Source organism: Ylistrum balloti, unplaced genomic scaffold (assembly GCF_031769215.1).
Source record: "Ylistrum balloti isolate Yb309-2 unplaced genomic scaffold, AGI_CSIRO_Ybal_v1 Utg370292, whole genome shotgun sequence".
NCBI lineage: Eukaryota > Metazoa > Mollusca > Bivalvia > Pectinida > Pectinidae > Ylistrum > Ylistrum balloti.
The window spans coordinates 535,020-550,783 of record NW_026782221.1 but is presented as its reverse complement, the minus strand read 5'-3'; the positions used below and the strand labels follow the sequence as shown (position 1 = coordinate 550,783).

Sequence of the window (15,764 nt, the reverse complement as noted above, 5' to 3'; positions counted from 1 at the left end):
CTTAGGTTGTGAGGATTAAAAGTTGTATAAATGATAGAGCTGACCCAAAGGGGACTGAATGGCTGAGCAAAAAGGAGGAAATTTTGCTGTTTTGCTATAAACAACTACTTTTCTAGAACTTTGAGCAGGATGTCTCTCATATTTTATTGGAAATATCCTTTGGTGATAGCAGTGAAAATTATACAAATGGAAGGCTGACCTTGTAGAGAGCTTAGAGCCAAAAGGGAAAACTTAGGCTATATCACTATGATATCTTCTCAAGAACTATTCACTGGATATAACTCAAACTTGGTCAAAAGCATCCCTGGTGCAATCTTTAATTCTTTTTATTTAAAAGGTGAAACTGTAGCCCCCCCCCCCCCAACCCCAGCAGGGCAGGGCCCAATAGGGAAATATAATAATTGTTTTTTTAATCCTCTTCTCCTGTTTGAATATATTTTAATTAAATTCAATCAATGATATGCTTCCGTGAATAGGACTTATGTTTGTTTAGTCAGTAGCTCTGAGTTACCTGGTATTGAAGATATCGGGTCTAATTGGAGAAATAGATATCAGTTGTTGAGATACAGTTTTTATCTAGCTTAGATCAATCAATATTGGACAAAACCAGGTGAGCAGCACAGGCTACATAAGTCTCTTGTTAACATTCAAAATTCCAAAAACTGCTATTCTATTCACACGAGATACCTCTGAATAATAACTGTTGATAATTTTAACATTTGTGAAAAGTATGTTGTTACTTTCACATCATGTCCTTAAAATAGAATAATAAATTATAACAAACAGGTATTGGTAACATGGGAGGGATTGTGTTATCTATTACCCAGTAGCATATATAGCTTTACTGACCATTTTACTGGTGGGAAACTTAAAGGTGGAGACAGGGATTTCCCTTTCATGACATTTTTGTTTCACAACACCATTCAAAAATGTCATGTCGACAATGTCGAGAAATGAGATAATGCTTTGAAAGTTTGATGTTTGCAAACTTCGCGATCTTCCCCCTCAGGCTGAGATCCTCATCTCACTCCAACGGGAAAAAGATTCTATTTATTTGTAAGCTATCTTTATTCCATAAAATCTCCATGAAATATAACAAGTATCCATTATTTAATTCTATATCTAATTTCAAACACTAGTCCCCAAGGTACCCTGGCAAGTTCATGGTAACTACATGTAGTTAAGCACCTTGCTAGCACCTTATCATATTCTCAGTTGAAATAAATAACCTCCATTCATGTGTCACAATAACAATATTTCTCTCTATAAAAATCAATAAAACTATACAAAGATTTCAATTTTCCCAAAAGCTGATCACGGCCTCAGGGAGAATATGTCTTCAGTATCATTAATTTCATGGGTACTCTTTATCCACTAATCATCATGTTCATAAAATGATAAACAATTGAAAACTGACAATTAGTATACCATTAAAGTATCTATCCACCAAAATTGAGGACAAAATCTTTTCACTTTCAACCTCTCAAAATACATTGTTGTACATTATAATCTGTGGTCTCTGAAAGACTTTTCAAAGATTTACAACCATATGAATGCAGTTATCATTTCTTCTCATTAACACACAGCATCAGAAACATAAACAACTTGACTATTTTCAATAATCTTGCAGGATACCTATAGTATAGACTATATAACAGAATTGTTTAACTTCAAATAACAAATCATTTTGATAAAGTTATCATCTTTTGTTAAAAGCACCTGTTGGTAAGTTAATTAGTTCTCTTCACCAGACCTCTGGTATGGGAAATTCATTTAAGCTTTAAGAACTTTGGTAAACTGGGTCACTTCAGAGAAGACGTTAAACTTAGCCAGATACCATGCACAATATACTGCTGTATGCTAACTGGTTAAAACACCTCTCAGAAACCAGGAGCAAATATATGTTGCTTTACGGTATAAACATGTGTGTAATGGTTCATAATTTTTCTTAAACAATTTTTAAAAAGAGATCTTCATTCCAAAAACCTAAATAAACAAAATGAAATATCAATTCTGTACCCTATGACCCTATTCATGATATTTTCTTGTTTTACAAAGCCTTGCTATGAAAATGTCACTATGTTTCCAGTGCTCACTAAAATAGATTTCTTCCATAAATACTATATACTGATTAACAATGACAGTCGGACATGATACTGGAAATAGAACTAAAAGATGATGATGCAGAACATGTATAAAGACTTTCTTCCACTATACCCACCTTATCTCATGATGATCAGCTCTCTGATTACGGGTTGTTCTGATTATAACTAGAACACCAGGAACTAAATATATCTCCATTAACGTCAATAGTTCAGTCTTCTCCTAATGTAATCTCTTCACTTAGGTTATAGATCACTTGAATGGCTTTCAGAAATTGTGTTCTTCCAAACTACCCTCTTGTGCAAGTACTCTTCAGTTTCCCTAATTGACTACCAAAATTAAGAGTAAAGTAGAGGAAATGATAGGCATCTCTCAATCAACAAGAGGCCCATGGGCCTTAACGGTCATCTGACAAAAAGCAAGCCAAACCTTACAGGCCCAATATCAGCACTCATGGACTTTTGCTTGTTGAGAAGAAGTCGTTTGTATATTTTAACATATTTGACCCCTGTGACCTTGAAAGTGGGTAGAGGTCATTCATTTGAATAAACTTGGTAGCCTTTCCTCCCAGCATGCTACAGACCCAATATCGGCACTCATAGACTTTTGCTTATTGAGATGAATCCTTTATATATTTTAACATATTTGACCCCTGTGACCTTGAAAGTGGGCCAAGGTCATTCATTTGAACAAACTTTGTAGGGCTCCATGCCAGCATGCTATGGGCCAAGTATTAGCCCCCTAGGCCTTCTAGTATTTGAGAAGAAGTTATTTAAAGATTTTAACATATTTGACCCCTGTGACCTTGAAAGTTGTTCAAGGTCATTCATTTAAACAAACTTGATAGCCCTTTATCCCAGCATGCCACAGGCACAATATCAGCAATCTGAGCCTTTTGGTTATTGAGGAGAAGTCGTTTAAAGATTTTAATATATTTGGCCCCTGTGACCTTGAACGTGGGTCAAGGTCATTCACTTGAACCAACTTAGTAGCACTTCATCCCAGCATGTCACAGGCCCAATATCTACACTCTGAGCCTTTTGGTTAATGAGAAGAAGATGTTTAAAGATTTTAACATATTTGACCCCTGTGACCTTTAAAGTGGGTCAAGGTCATTCATTTGAACAAACTTGGTAGAGCTCCATGCCAGTATCCTCTGTGCCAAGTATTAGCCCCCTAGACTTTCTAGTATTTGAGAAGAAGTTGTTTGAATGAAAAGTTTACGCACGGCGCACGACGACGGACGAAGCACGATGGCTATCCTTCAGATGACCTAAAAATACAAAGTCAGAGACTTTCTACGATTAACCAAGCTATAAGGTTCATATCATACGTTTCATATTATCCAACAGCTATAGGTCATATTATCCAAACATAAGCCTTAAGTCATACACTCAACAACCTAGCTATAGGTTTCATATTATCCAGACAAAATTCCACCCTTCTTTGAAAAATTCAAATTGGTTGCTAGTGTAGATTGTAGTTCCTAGCCTATACACATTCAATATGTGGACATAATTATTGTAACTTTTGGATATTTTTGCAGAATATTTTCAATAGCCAAGTAAATTAAAATCTGGATGACTTTACCACTTTACACAATCCATGTGCATTAAAGCACCATTTTCCAAACCAGATTTACCACAACATCTAAACTTGCTTCATTTCTAACAGCGTAAAGTGGCCCTCAAATTTCTGACAAACCCTTTCAACAGCCTAGGTACTCTTGTGTTGAAATTGAAATTTTAAATATTTATTTAAGATGAAGGCATGGAATTCCTTCTTCACTTGGCACTCCTGCATGTATCTTTTCTTAATCACCTATTATGGAAACTGCTAAGTCAGGCAGCTAAAGCTATACATACAACAAGAGGCCTTGCAGTCTTTACGGTCACCTGAGATAAGCAATATTGAGTATGAAGATTTAAGGGAAAGTAGCTTTCAAGTGTCCTGAAAAAGAAATTGTGGCAATGATGATAGAAAGCCTGCCTACTATCAAAACTCTCATCCTATACTAATACTAATTGTGGGAAATAAACAATGTTATGCTCAAAAGTGCTATTTTTCTATAAACATTAGAGTAAAGTCAACCTCCTCGTCAGGAAGAAATGTGAGAGTGATTTTGGTAATTAAAGCACCTTCCATCCTAGAAGAACAATTCATTGGACCATACCTGGGTGTTGAGAAGAAGATTTTTGAAATTTATGCCAATTTGATCCCTTTTGGCCCTGCCTAACTGCCCTTAGGGGTCAGTTAGGATCAATCTATTCATACCATCTAGCCTTCATCCTTCATTCATAGTTCTAACCAACTTTGAAAAAACTATGATTCCTATATCAACTATAGTAAACTTTACCCCCTCCCCTAAGGCAATGTGAGACCCTGAGGCCATGGAATTAACAATTTTGGTAAACTACCAGAAGACACTCCCATCCATAAAGAGCATTTGATAGCATATCTGGGTGTTGAGAAAATTTATGAAATCCAAGTCAATTTGACCCTTTTGGTCCCACCCCTCAGGCCCCCATGGGCTTCGGACCATATAATTCACTATTTTGTTTCATCTTGTATTATTGGCCAGGGAACGTTAGAAATTTCATTGGTTCAGGAGTTTTTGAAAAATGTTACATTGTTTATGGACGAACGACGCCGAATGAAGGTGATTGCAATAAGTCAGTCACCATGAGACTTTGTGTCAGGTGACCTAAAAACAGATAAAAATGATTAAGGCAACAGCTTAATTTGATTTTCATATTAATGTAACTTGAATAGTATTGATTATTCAAACTTTTAAGCCATGTGCACTCACTTGTTTTCTACCCATGGGGTTTCACCTTTTCAACAACGTGCCAGTCATGAGAAGTTTTATTGACAGTAAATATAAAATTGAACACATGTTTTGAAAATCCTAATGGCATAATGAAATTATCCTCTAGTACAATGCAGAAAATGGTGTTGATCAATAGGGAAACAGTTTTAAAGTGTAATATGTTTAGATATCAATGTAGCAGTGACTTTTCACCAAATTTATCAGTAAATTTTGAAGGTTTTTTTCAGGTAAGTGTAGAACACCAATCCTAAAATTTTCATAAATCCAATCATTTAATGCTGTAGGGGGTCCTAAACATTTGAATGAGATCAACGACAAAATCATGAGTCCTAAAAATCACTATATATTGTGTATGTCTCCATTTCAGCAATCACAAAGGAAAAATGTTTAGACATCTTGAATCCTGCAATCATGTTATCTAACAGAACTTGCTATTGTGTCATTCACTCTTTGATTTTTTTGACAATTGTTTGACTGTGTTTTTGAGTCTTCACATTTTTTATGAATTATAGTTAAGACTGTTTTCATGTCAAGGTGGACTGTATACAAAATGACCAGCACACATACATAATGTAACTTCCAGCCTACCAATATGCTGATGTCATCAAGCAGATACATCTTCAGAGAGATGGTGCAGCTAACATCAACCATTTTGTTCACATATATCACGTGAAGGAGGAGTGATACATCAACAACTGAACCATAATGGCTGTTTCTGATCCATAATACATTATCTATCAAAAATGTCAGTCTCTGTGTAAAATTATCTGTTCTGCATCACCGAAGAATTTTATATCTAGAGAAAAACAAGCTTCACAAACATTCATCTTCATATTAACCTAGAGTGACAACAAATTAAAATCTTTAAATTTTGAAACATTGCAATAACCTGAAATGTACAGAAGTCCTTCAATTAATAGTTGTTAACAAACTTGCCTATAACTTCAATTTCATGAATATTTCAGAATGAGGAAATCTAACAATACTACTGATGATGAAATCGCCCCTCTCGCAGCAGCAAAACAAGGTCAATACCGTACTTGTAGCATAATCAGCAGACAAGGGACATGAAATAGCACCTACACAGAAGCAGCTTTTAATTAGAATGATAGTAAACTGTCTCCATATCATTTCCAAACCCAGTCTACAGTGTTTTTACACATTACTGAAATATGAATATTGTATGGAAACCTCAGTGTTTGTGTAGCTTTGCATTATATAGTGATAAAGGTAAAGGCAACCTCATTAACATTCCAGCCATCTACAAGATTACCATCTAACAATACATCTGTCTGCTAACTGTTCAGGTATTGCACTTTATTGCCCATCACTTTCTGACACTGAAGTTTTGTATATACATTTAGTTCACAACATTGAAGCTTCACCATGTATATGACAACAGCTTTGTGTTTTTCTTTATTTTCTTTTTATCTGTAAGTGAAATTCACTACATAATTTTCAAAAATATCTACCTAGCTGGACTGTGTTTTTATTTAATTCCATTTGTATCAATGAACCTTTTAATTTGGTTAATTGAAATTCATACTCTTATATAAACATATTGTTTGTACTGCAAAGAGTAATTTTGGTCCCTTTCATCTCAACAAATTTCATTCAGAACAAGATTGAACATATGGTTAGCTGGCCTATACAACACTATTGTGAAGCAAGTTAACTTACTGGTGGTACTGACTTCCAATTAATTGTTAAAACTAAACAACTATTTTCATTCAGATATCCTTTGGTTTTGTTCCTGTCATTGACATACATGTATTGAAAATGAACTAGTAAAGGCAAGTTATTCACATTTGAGACAAGACTTACCCCCTCGGACTTCGCCGTTGGTACATATGGCAGACATGGACAGAGATGTGAGTGTGGTGACCACAGCAGACAGGAGTATAATGAGTGTGGCGAATCCCACCCCTGACTGCCCCACCACCCAGGAAAGCCGCATAAACAGCATCACACCCCAGATATTCAACAGACATCTTATCTGTAATACAAAAAAGTCAGTCATACACAATTTCTGATTTTCTTACTAATTTCCTAAATAAACATTTTGCAAATTATATAGTCTATGCTGGTTTTGTTTTGGTCTTGATTTTTAATATGTATATGCAAAACTCACTAACAAGTCCATGTCTCATTTTGTTTTTTGTCAAGACTTAACTCATCTCACGTTCACCTTATCAGATGTTTATAAAAACAAAATGATTGTGAAATTAAGTAATTGACTGATTAAAGTTTTTAGTGTGATTAATTGACTTTTGAATTTAATTGATCATCATTACTAGAATTTATGTGAAAATTGTCAACTGCTGGTCACTACAGTTCATTCAAGGCAAATACACATATCACTGGCACTAGCTAGTAACTACAAGGAAAGAAAATAAAAAACATTACACTCTACAAGAATTAAATTTCATCAGAGCTGAGGAGGTTTTGTACTTGGTAACAAGAGTAGGAACCAACACAAGGCTTTTGCTAGATGACACATTGAATTGCCCTACCAAGGCAGGAAACAACATTCCTTTGATTAATGGGAGCAGAAATTAATGTTGACTACGTATGTTATTATATTGGAGATGGTTTTAAATGTCATATTATTTTTTTTTTGTTCATTTAATGAATCAATCATTCATGCATATAATTGAGAAACCTCATTTTTGTAAAGAAACAATGAACACTGTAAAACATTCAACAACAAAAAATATAGTCGGGAGATATTCTCAGTGGAGATACATATTCATGATGTTTCCCTTGCGATTAATGTGATGGGGGATCCGGACAGTTCATCAATAGAAGTATCCGCAATGAATAGTTTAAAGACCATATGACAGGTAGCACTCAGAATCATGGCTAATCAGAAAAGATGCTATGGCCTTGGCTGAGCTTTCACAAAAGATTCCGAAGTAAATCATCTAATATAGCCAGTTTCCAAATGTCTGGCAATTCAAGCTTACATTGTTAGAGAACGAGTACAAATATGTACATACATATACATGTGGCTGGTACTTCGATATTGGCCAGAAGTAATATAAGCTTCTGCCTTTGAGAGATATCGACAACCTATTCATGCAATATAATCTGAGGTGCCACACTAAAGTCATATGATAAATTACTTGAAAAGCAGGCCATGGTCAGCACTAGGACTTAGTGACTAGAGCCCAAGCCAGGAGGTGATACAGTTAAACGTACTCATTATGTTATGCCCATAATTTATAAATCAATTGATGTTAATCATTATGTAGAATAAGACAAGGGAAAAAAAGCTACTTCATTTTTACAAAGTGTATAGGTTATATAAACATGTTTTATGGATATTTACATATATAAAGAAATCTTTCAGATAGTAACGTTAATATTATCAGGTTAGAGGTTAAATGATAAACTGACAAGACAAGCGGACTGTGAGCAATTGCAGATTTGAAGGATATATATGGTATATTCTGTACAGAGGACACTGAACACTCAAGCCTATTGATCAGCTGCATTCTCGTCCTTGACATTTATCTGAATTTTAGAAAAAAAACCACTATTTTCTCAAGACCTCTGGTACTAAATCTGCCTTTTCTGCATAGTTCTGAGATTACCAGACAGAAAATAAACACCATGTATTTCTCACTGCCTAGATTACCATTTCTTTCAGACATTTTTTGCAAGATTGGACCTACTGATGGAATTTTCCCTGGATGACACGAATACCTTCATTGTTGGAAATGTCTACCTATTTCAATATCATATTTAGAATCCTTGCAGTTGTTTACTTTAGTATAACATGGTGACTTTGCTTTATATAGTCATCATGCCCGTATGCAGTTGTGGCCAATAAATGATTCATGACAAAAAGTAAATGGGAACTAATTTGTTATGTTTACAATCTTCTGTCTAGCTTACATTGCTGTGTGGAAGAATCTTTTAAATTTCATGTACTTGTGATTTGTTATGCATTTTATGACATGTTTATACATATAAATGTACCAGTTTGTTAATAAGTTTAGCCCTATAATTACATTGTAAAAGTTATGTTTTCTAAACTGAACAATTGTAATAAAAGAACAAATATATACATCACTTTTAGACCTATAATGTATGCCTTTGAAGGTTCATACTGAGATGTTTAACATTTACAATTGGATAGATCTAATATTTATGTTATTGTTACACACCAATATTAAATATCTGATTTTACCTTTAAAGCATACATCACAGGGCTGACACCACCTTATTTTTGTCTCAAGGCAATTTAATGGTATTGTATAGCACTTAAATCTTACATTATACATATCCATGACTATAGCATTTTACAATGAGTGACAAAATGTTAAATTTCACTAAACCAAGTTTATTTATTTCTTATTTATACTGAAGTACAGATCCTACAGTATGAAGATGGTGACTATGCTGACTGAAAATAATGAGGTCATTCAAAGTCATTTTAAAGTGCCATCACAATGAAAGATCATGGACATTACAATTTCACTTTGGCATATGACAGGTACTGGGCGTGCATGACCAAAGGCAAACTGATCATGTCCAGTGCAAAGCTGTACTGTTAAGCTTGTTTTCTGGGAAAGCACTTCGATATTTTATCCTAATAATGATCAGCCTGGACATGAACAGTAATTCCCTCTGTCTGAGATGGTTTCGCTCCTAAATGCAATTACTATATCGTTAACCCAAGCAAGGCCAAGGAAATCACAGACAAGGGTATATATACAAAACATAAATTCAGTCAATTGCTTACTGTCTGTACTAGTTTCATATTGACAGCACTGATTGCTAAAAAGATGTCTTTTAAATAACTATTTCTTATTAATGGTGGGTATTCAATTTGACACTTCAGTACATTTAGTAAAACTGTCAAGTATATAAAGTTTTTTTACTTCAATAGTTTACAATGTCATTATTTAGATTTGGGTTATTATTTTCTATTTTTAGATAAATTGTGATAAGCCAAGGAGCCAACAAATAATCCTGACACAGATTTGATCAGGGGGAAGGGCTAAGATCAGAGGACAATCAATAAACATTTGTATGCTTTTCTGTTCTGCATTGCTGAAATTGATATGCTTGGGCTTATTACCATTCACAGGCCCCTACTCAATACAGTAACATAAGTATGGTACTAAATTTCATCTAATACAGCACTCTGAAATTTTGAAATTAACACCAAGGGGTGAATTGTATTTGAAATGAAACTATTTAACTGTGAAACATTTCTATATCAAAATGTGACTAGATAGCAAGTATGTATATACCTGTTATTCAAAACTGTTAGCTCACTATTCAATTTGTGATCTAAATATTAATATCTGTACTTTAATGAAGTTTCAATTAAGCTTTAAATAATGTGTTGAATACAAATGTTATATGGAGAAACAGAAAAAGCAAAAAAATGATTAGTCACTTCAACCGCAATCCCGTAATGGAGTTTAAACTTTACATATCCAAGGACTGACTACAAATGGAACAGTATCAGACGTTTTGGGGACTATAGTACTTGGTCAAAAGCAGACAGCTTGTGTCCAGCTCAACATGATCACAACTGGTCCATCATGACCACTCCTTTGTGTCCTAAAGTACCATCACTCATAATGGTAGTCTTGGTTGCAGGGCTGGTTCTTGTGAATGAACCTATTGTAAGGAAGGTTATTGTGGATCTGCAACACTGGTTAGAAGGAATGCAAAACTAAAGCATTGAAATATTAGAGCTTGATGGTCAAGGGTCAAGTCAGTGTTATAATGCCTAGTTTAAGAATAAAAGTCACACAGATTGATTGTACCTGCACAGTGCTGTCTGTGGTCAGGTCCTGTAATCACCTGTAGGTGAATACAAGGCACAGATAATCAAGAACCCTTATACACGGGTATAATATTATATCATTGCCAAAGTGGCTCTATACATATTGTATCATTAAGTGGTTCAGGTAGCTATGTAAATACAAGCTAGGATTTAGTACTGCATCAACATGGTTCTAAAGGGTTGCTAATTGAATGGTTTTAGTAGAATAAGAATTTATACTAGACTTTAACACAGTAGAGTCAATATTAAAAGCTTTCTTTGTTGTTATTTACTCGCATGAACATTGGGTACCTGACATGAATTAAGTTTTGCTATTTCTGACAATTATCTTACTTTATAAGTCAGGAGTACAATAGTGAAACAAAGTTTACCAAGCAATCTGTGACTATCTGATATGACTTGTGAAAATGACTTGTATGATAAAATTATCTTGATACTCTCATTTTGTTTTTATTATTTTTTTTTTCTTGTTGGTTTTTTGTTTTGAGTTGTATCCTTAGAAAGGTTTCTCACGTCTTATCATGGAAAGATCTTATCAGCGATACAAAACTGAAAATGTTAACCAAATTAACATATTCTTTAAATGTCATTCGAGTTTCTATCTCTATCTTTTAACATGAAATAAATATGCTATCAGTAATATGGGCAGATTTTATAATCATTTCTAATTATCATTGCAAATTAATTATCCTACTGAAGACAATTTCTTTTTATGAATATATCATAAGATACCTCAAGAAGTGTACATATACTGATATGAGCATGTAAAATAAAATATATTTATAAAGGGAGTGTGTTTCTCATCATCAAGATTGGGGATAATGAAACATTATATACTGGTATCCCTACATTAAATATTTCATCTATCATAACATTAGTGGACCAGAACTGCAATTTCCAAACATGATTTTAAAAAGTCACTTTTTTAACATTCAGAAATTATTCCACAAGTGTTCAGAGTACCTGGGATATATATTCATACAACTGACATTTATTTTACAGTAAATTCAGTTTTGAAGTATAATAAGACATTTAATCATTTTCACATGGCTAATTATCCAGGTAATATATTCTCTTCCTCACTCTGTTATACATAACGGATCACATTCCATGGTTTTTACCCATCTTTTCCAGACTAACATACAACTTTTGACAGGGCAGTCTATTACATGAAACCCAGTATATGTACATCTTCTGTCTGCATATTCCATAAACAGGATTGTCTGCATGCATTGTATGTGTTCCCAGTGGGTATGACATTTGTCCATGAACTATTCCACCATGTTTATGCAATATATAAATAGTACATAGGTGGCCTTAGGAGGTGACACAGCAGTGATAAAATTCCTATAAAAAGGTACAAAGGCATTCACACTGACATCTGATAACATACAGTAGGACTATATACTACTTTTAATGGTCGCAATAGATCACTTTATTGTCCACTAGTTCCAAGTAGTGTAAAGCACTGATCATGTCTATTTGATAAAACTTGCCCTACCTTTAATCATATTAAACTAAAATTTCCATTAATGGGCAACAGATTCCATCAATGAAATTTTGTGATCATCACTCAATATTGTTGAAAGCAAATTAAACCCAGCCTTATATACCTAGAATACTGTAAGGTTATTATAGATGACTGACAGTATGACAGCAGTTCTATAGATATATTAATGTTTGTACTTCAGACTCTATCTGTTCATAGGGCAACCAAACCAACATACAATCAGATATGTATAAAAGTGTAGTATATATATTTGGTACGTGCATTTATAATGTCCCTACAGGTAAACAAACCATTAGGGTTTTTAAACATAATAAACAATAGTAATGCTATATCAAATCAAGTGATTTCTAGATGTTGAAACTTACAAGCACTCCTTTTATCCAACCAAACTTTAAAGCACCCTTTTCCTTAGATTTCTTTAGACCCTCTTCCACAAGTTTTTCGTCTGAGGCTAACAATTTGTCCCTGCCTTTGCTGCGAAAATTTTCATCATTATCCTGAAAATAAATTCAAGAAAAATCTAAATTCATGTAAAATAAATTAGCGTGAAAATGTTCACTGATTCTCATTCAGTTTTGTGATCAAAGATTGGAAACTAGAACAGATCCCTTTAATGAAATAACCTAGTACATGATATTGACATTCAGTAATAATATAGCCAATATGATGATTATCAGTTACTCTATATATAGAGTCACAGAGGATTATCCCTTAATATATTATGGGGCGACATGGAGAAGGCATATATATATATATACATATCAGATCTCTCACAAGTTTTCATTTGATATGCGATTTATGAAGCGAGTCCAAAAATGTATAAATGCAAGCTACAATGGATAATTTGTAAGAAGTTTCATAAATCATACATGAAATGAAAACAAATTTAAGATTCTTTTATCACACAAGTAAATATTGGATTTTCATGAAGGCTTTTGTGATGTCAGGTTTACAGGTATTGGAGAAAACCATCATTTTCAAGTCAAACTAAGGCCATTTCAGTTCTCTACCTGTGATCTGCTTTGTTATGTCACAATGTGAATTTTATTATGTAAACATGACATAAAAAAAACTTACATGAAAATATATTACATGGGTATATTCAATTAACAGCATGGCAATCATGCAATCGATATTGATGCAGCTCCTACATGTCCTCTTTGTGAAGATGAAAAGCTATAACAATAGCAGGACCACTGATAACAAAGCTAAAAGCAGGAACAACTTTATATCCCATAACAAAGCGTTTCATCAAAACTTTGTACCAAAAATAGCTACATAACTACTACTGAAAAGTATCTTTCACTGAATTTGATTACAACTTATCTACAGAGTAATCTGTTCTAAATACAGAACATTAAAATTTATTGAAGAAATGAGTGCCAACAATGCCATCAACATAAAAATGTCACAATTATAACAGGGATGATTGTCCAAATACTAGGATACTGTAAATGATAAAGTCTTATAATTAAACACAACGTGTACCTTTGTATAATACGGTTTGTACTGGGAAAACGCATTTGTTGATAAATAATAGAAATTCTCAGCATTTGATCAGACAACTTCCAATATCACTCAATCAACAAGCGACCTGCAACGCTTTACTGAACACGTGTGTGTGTTATCCTATTTGGCCCCAAACTTTAGAATACATAAGTGTTTACAATACGGAAATTAAAACGTGTATCGAGTGCTTAACCTGATCAAGCGTTTCTAATGTATATATATATATTTTTTTAATAAAGTTGTTTTCTATCATTCTAGATCCAATAACAAGTTTAAGTAAACATACCTTCTCTTCGTGAAGTTCTGCTAGAGTGGGTCTGGATTTCATAGCAGTTGTAGCAGAAAGTAGATTTCTGTAGTGGTCCATGTGTGGTAAAGCTTCGGTTGTATATTTTCCAAACGTTTTAAAATGTGATTCGTAAGGATTTGAAAATGAATTATGGCTGGCATAAGTATCCGTTGGCGAAACCGGGGGACTAGACCCAAATACAGGTGAATCGAAGCTCTGTCGGCTGTCATCTTTGTTTCTATGTACCGGCGACTCAGCATCATCAACAGCATTGTTTACATCGTCAGGATCGTCTGTTACTGAATTGACCCTGTCCACTTGGAATCTTGATGTAGAAGGAACTTTCCTAATCATGTCGTTTGGTGTATTATTCAAAATTACGCGTGAACTATTCTCACATGCTCCCTCCTTGAATGTGACAGTAGGAACTGTCTGCATGGAAGTGTCCGCCATTCTTTTTGAGTTTGTCGTGACGTCAGGAGAAAGTAATCAATAGGAGTGGCGAGAATGAGGCCCTGCACCAGGAACACGGAGCCACGAGAAACCCACGTGTTCCACTACACACAATGTTTACAAAGGCTACCGGGACTAATCCCTTTACTACACACACTCCTAATACCTTGTCGAAACACCTGACTACTTCAACAATATAGCGAATTAGGTTTACCTTGTCGTAAATGTCATGGCATCATTATTTAAAAAAAAAACAATAATCAGAGAAAAAGTTAGGGAAACATCAATCTAAAAATAAGTCTAAAGCGCATTTATAAATACGGCGCACATGTGTGCACGACTAATTAATGTCATGCTCATCTATAGTTGCGTGGAGCAATATCAGAATTACACAAACATATTTTATATTCAGTTCGTTGGGCAGATGTAAAAAGAAATATTTTGTAACATGACTCAGCATTTACATCCGTGATAGTTATTTACATTTGAACAGAGAACATAACAGTTCTAAATCATGATGTCACTCCTTGAGATCTTCCGGGAGATAGGACCCAGCTTCCTTCCGTTCACAAATAATACAGGCGTCTGTTGAAAGGACAAAGGTTAGAATGGACATAGACCCAGTTAAGTAATAAATATACAGTGTTACATGCTTACATTATATGTGATATAAGCCTATCAGCTATACATAAATGGATATTTCAACGCCTCTGCTAGGAATCAAACCCAGGACCCCTTGCTTACTCGTCTGGCGCTCTACCAATCTGATTAAAATACATCTTAATTTACTAACCCAATACTTTCCGTATTAAAATCTAGTAATTTAATCTACCGACTGAGAAGTTCTCTCTAGCCGAGCGGCACATTGCGGCTAGTATTTACCAGGATTACATTCTCTTCAGCCGAGCGGAACATTGAGGCTAGTATTTACCAGGGTAACATTCTCTTCAGCCGAGCGGCACATTGAGGCTAGTATTTACCAGGGTTACATTCTCTCCAACCGAGCAGCACATTGCGGCTAGTATTTCCAAGGGTTACATTCTCTCCAGCCTAGCGGTATATTGAGGCTAGTATTTACCAGGGTAACATTCTCTTCAGCCGAACGGCACATTGCGGCTTATTTACCAGGGTTACATTCTCTCCAGCCTAGCGGTATATTGAGGCTAGTATTTACCAGGGTAACATTCTCTTCAGCCGAACGGCACATTGCGGCTAGTATTTACCAGGGTTACATTCTCTCCAGCCGAGCAGCACATTGCGG

General features: G+C 34.6%; 1 protein-coding gene across 1 annotated transcript in view; it reads right to left on the bottom strand.

The window, feature by feature from the left end:
- The window catches only part of LOC132553025 (solute carrier family 12 member 1-like), a 38,604-nt gene extending 24,101 nt beyond the window's left edge, over window positions 1-14,503 (bottom strand). Inside the window, exons 1-3 of the mRNA XM_060217229.1 lie at window positions 14,048-14,503; window positions 12,618-12,749; window positions 6,758-6,929 (exon numbers count right to left, since the gene is read on the bottom strand). Of these exons, the coding sequence (XP_060073212.1) occupies window positions 6,758-6,929; window positions 12,618-12,749; window positions 14,048-14,503 (760 nt within the window). The remainder of the gene's footprint in view (window positions 1-6,757; window positions 6,930-12,617; window positions 12,750-14,047) is intronic.
- Between the last annotated feature and the right edge of the window lie 1,261 nt (window positions 14,504-15,764).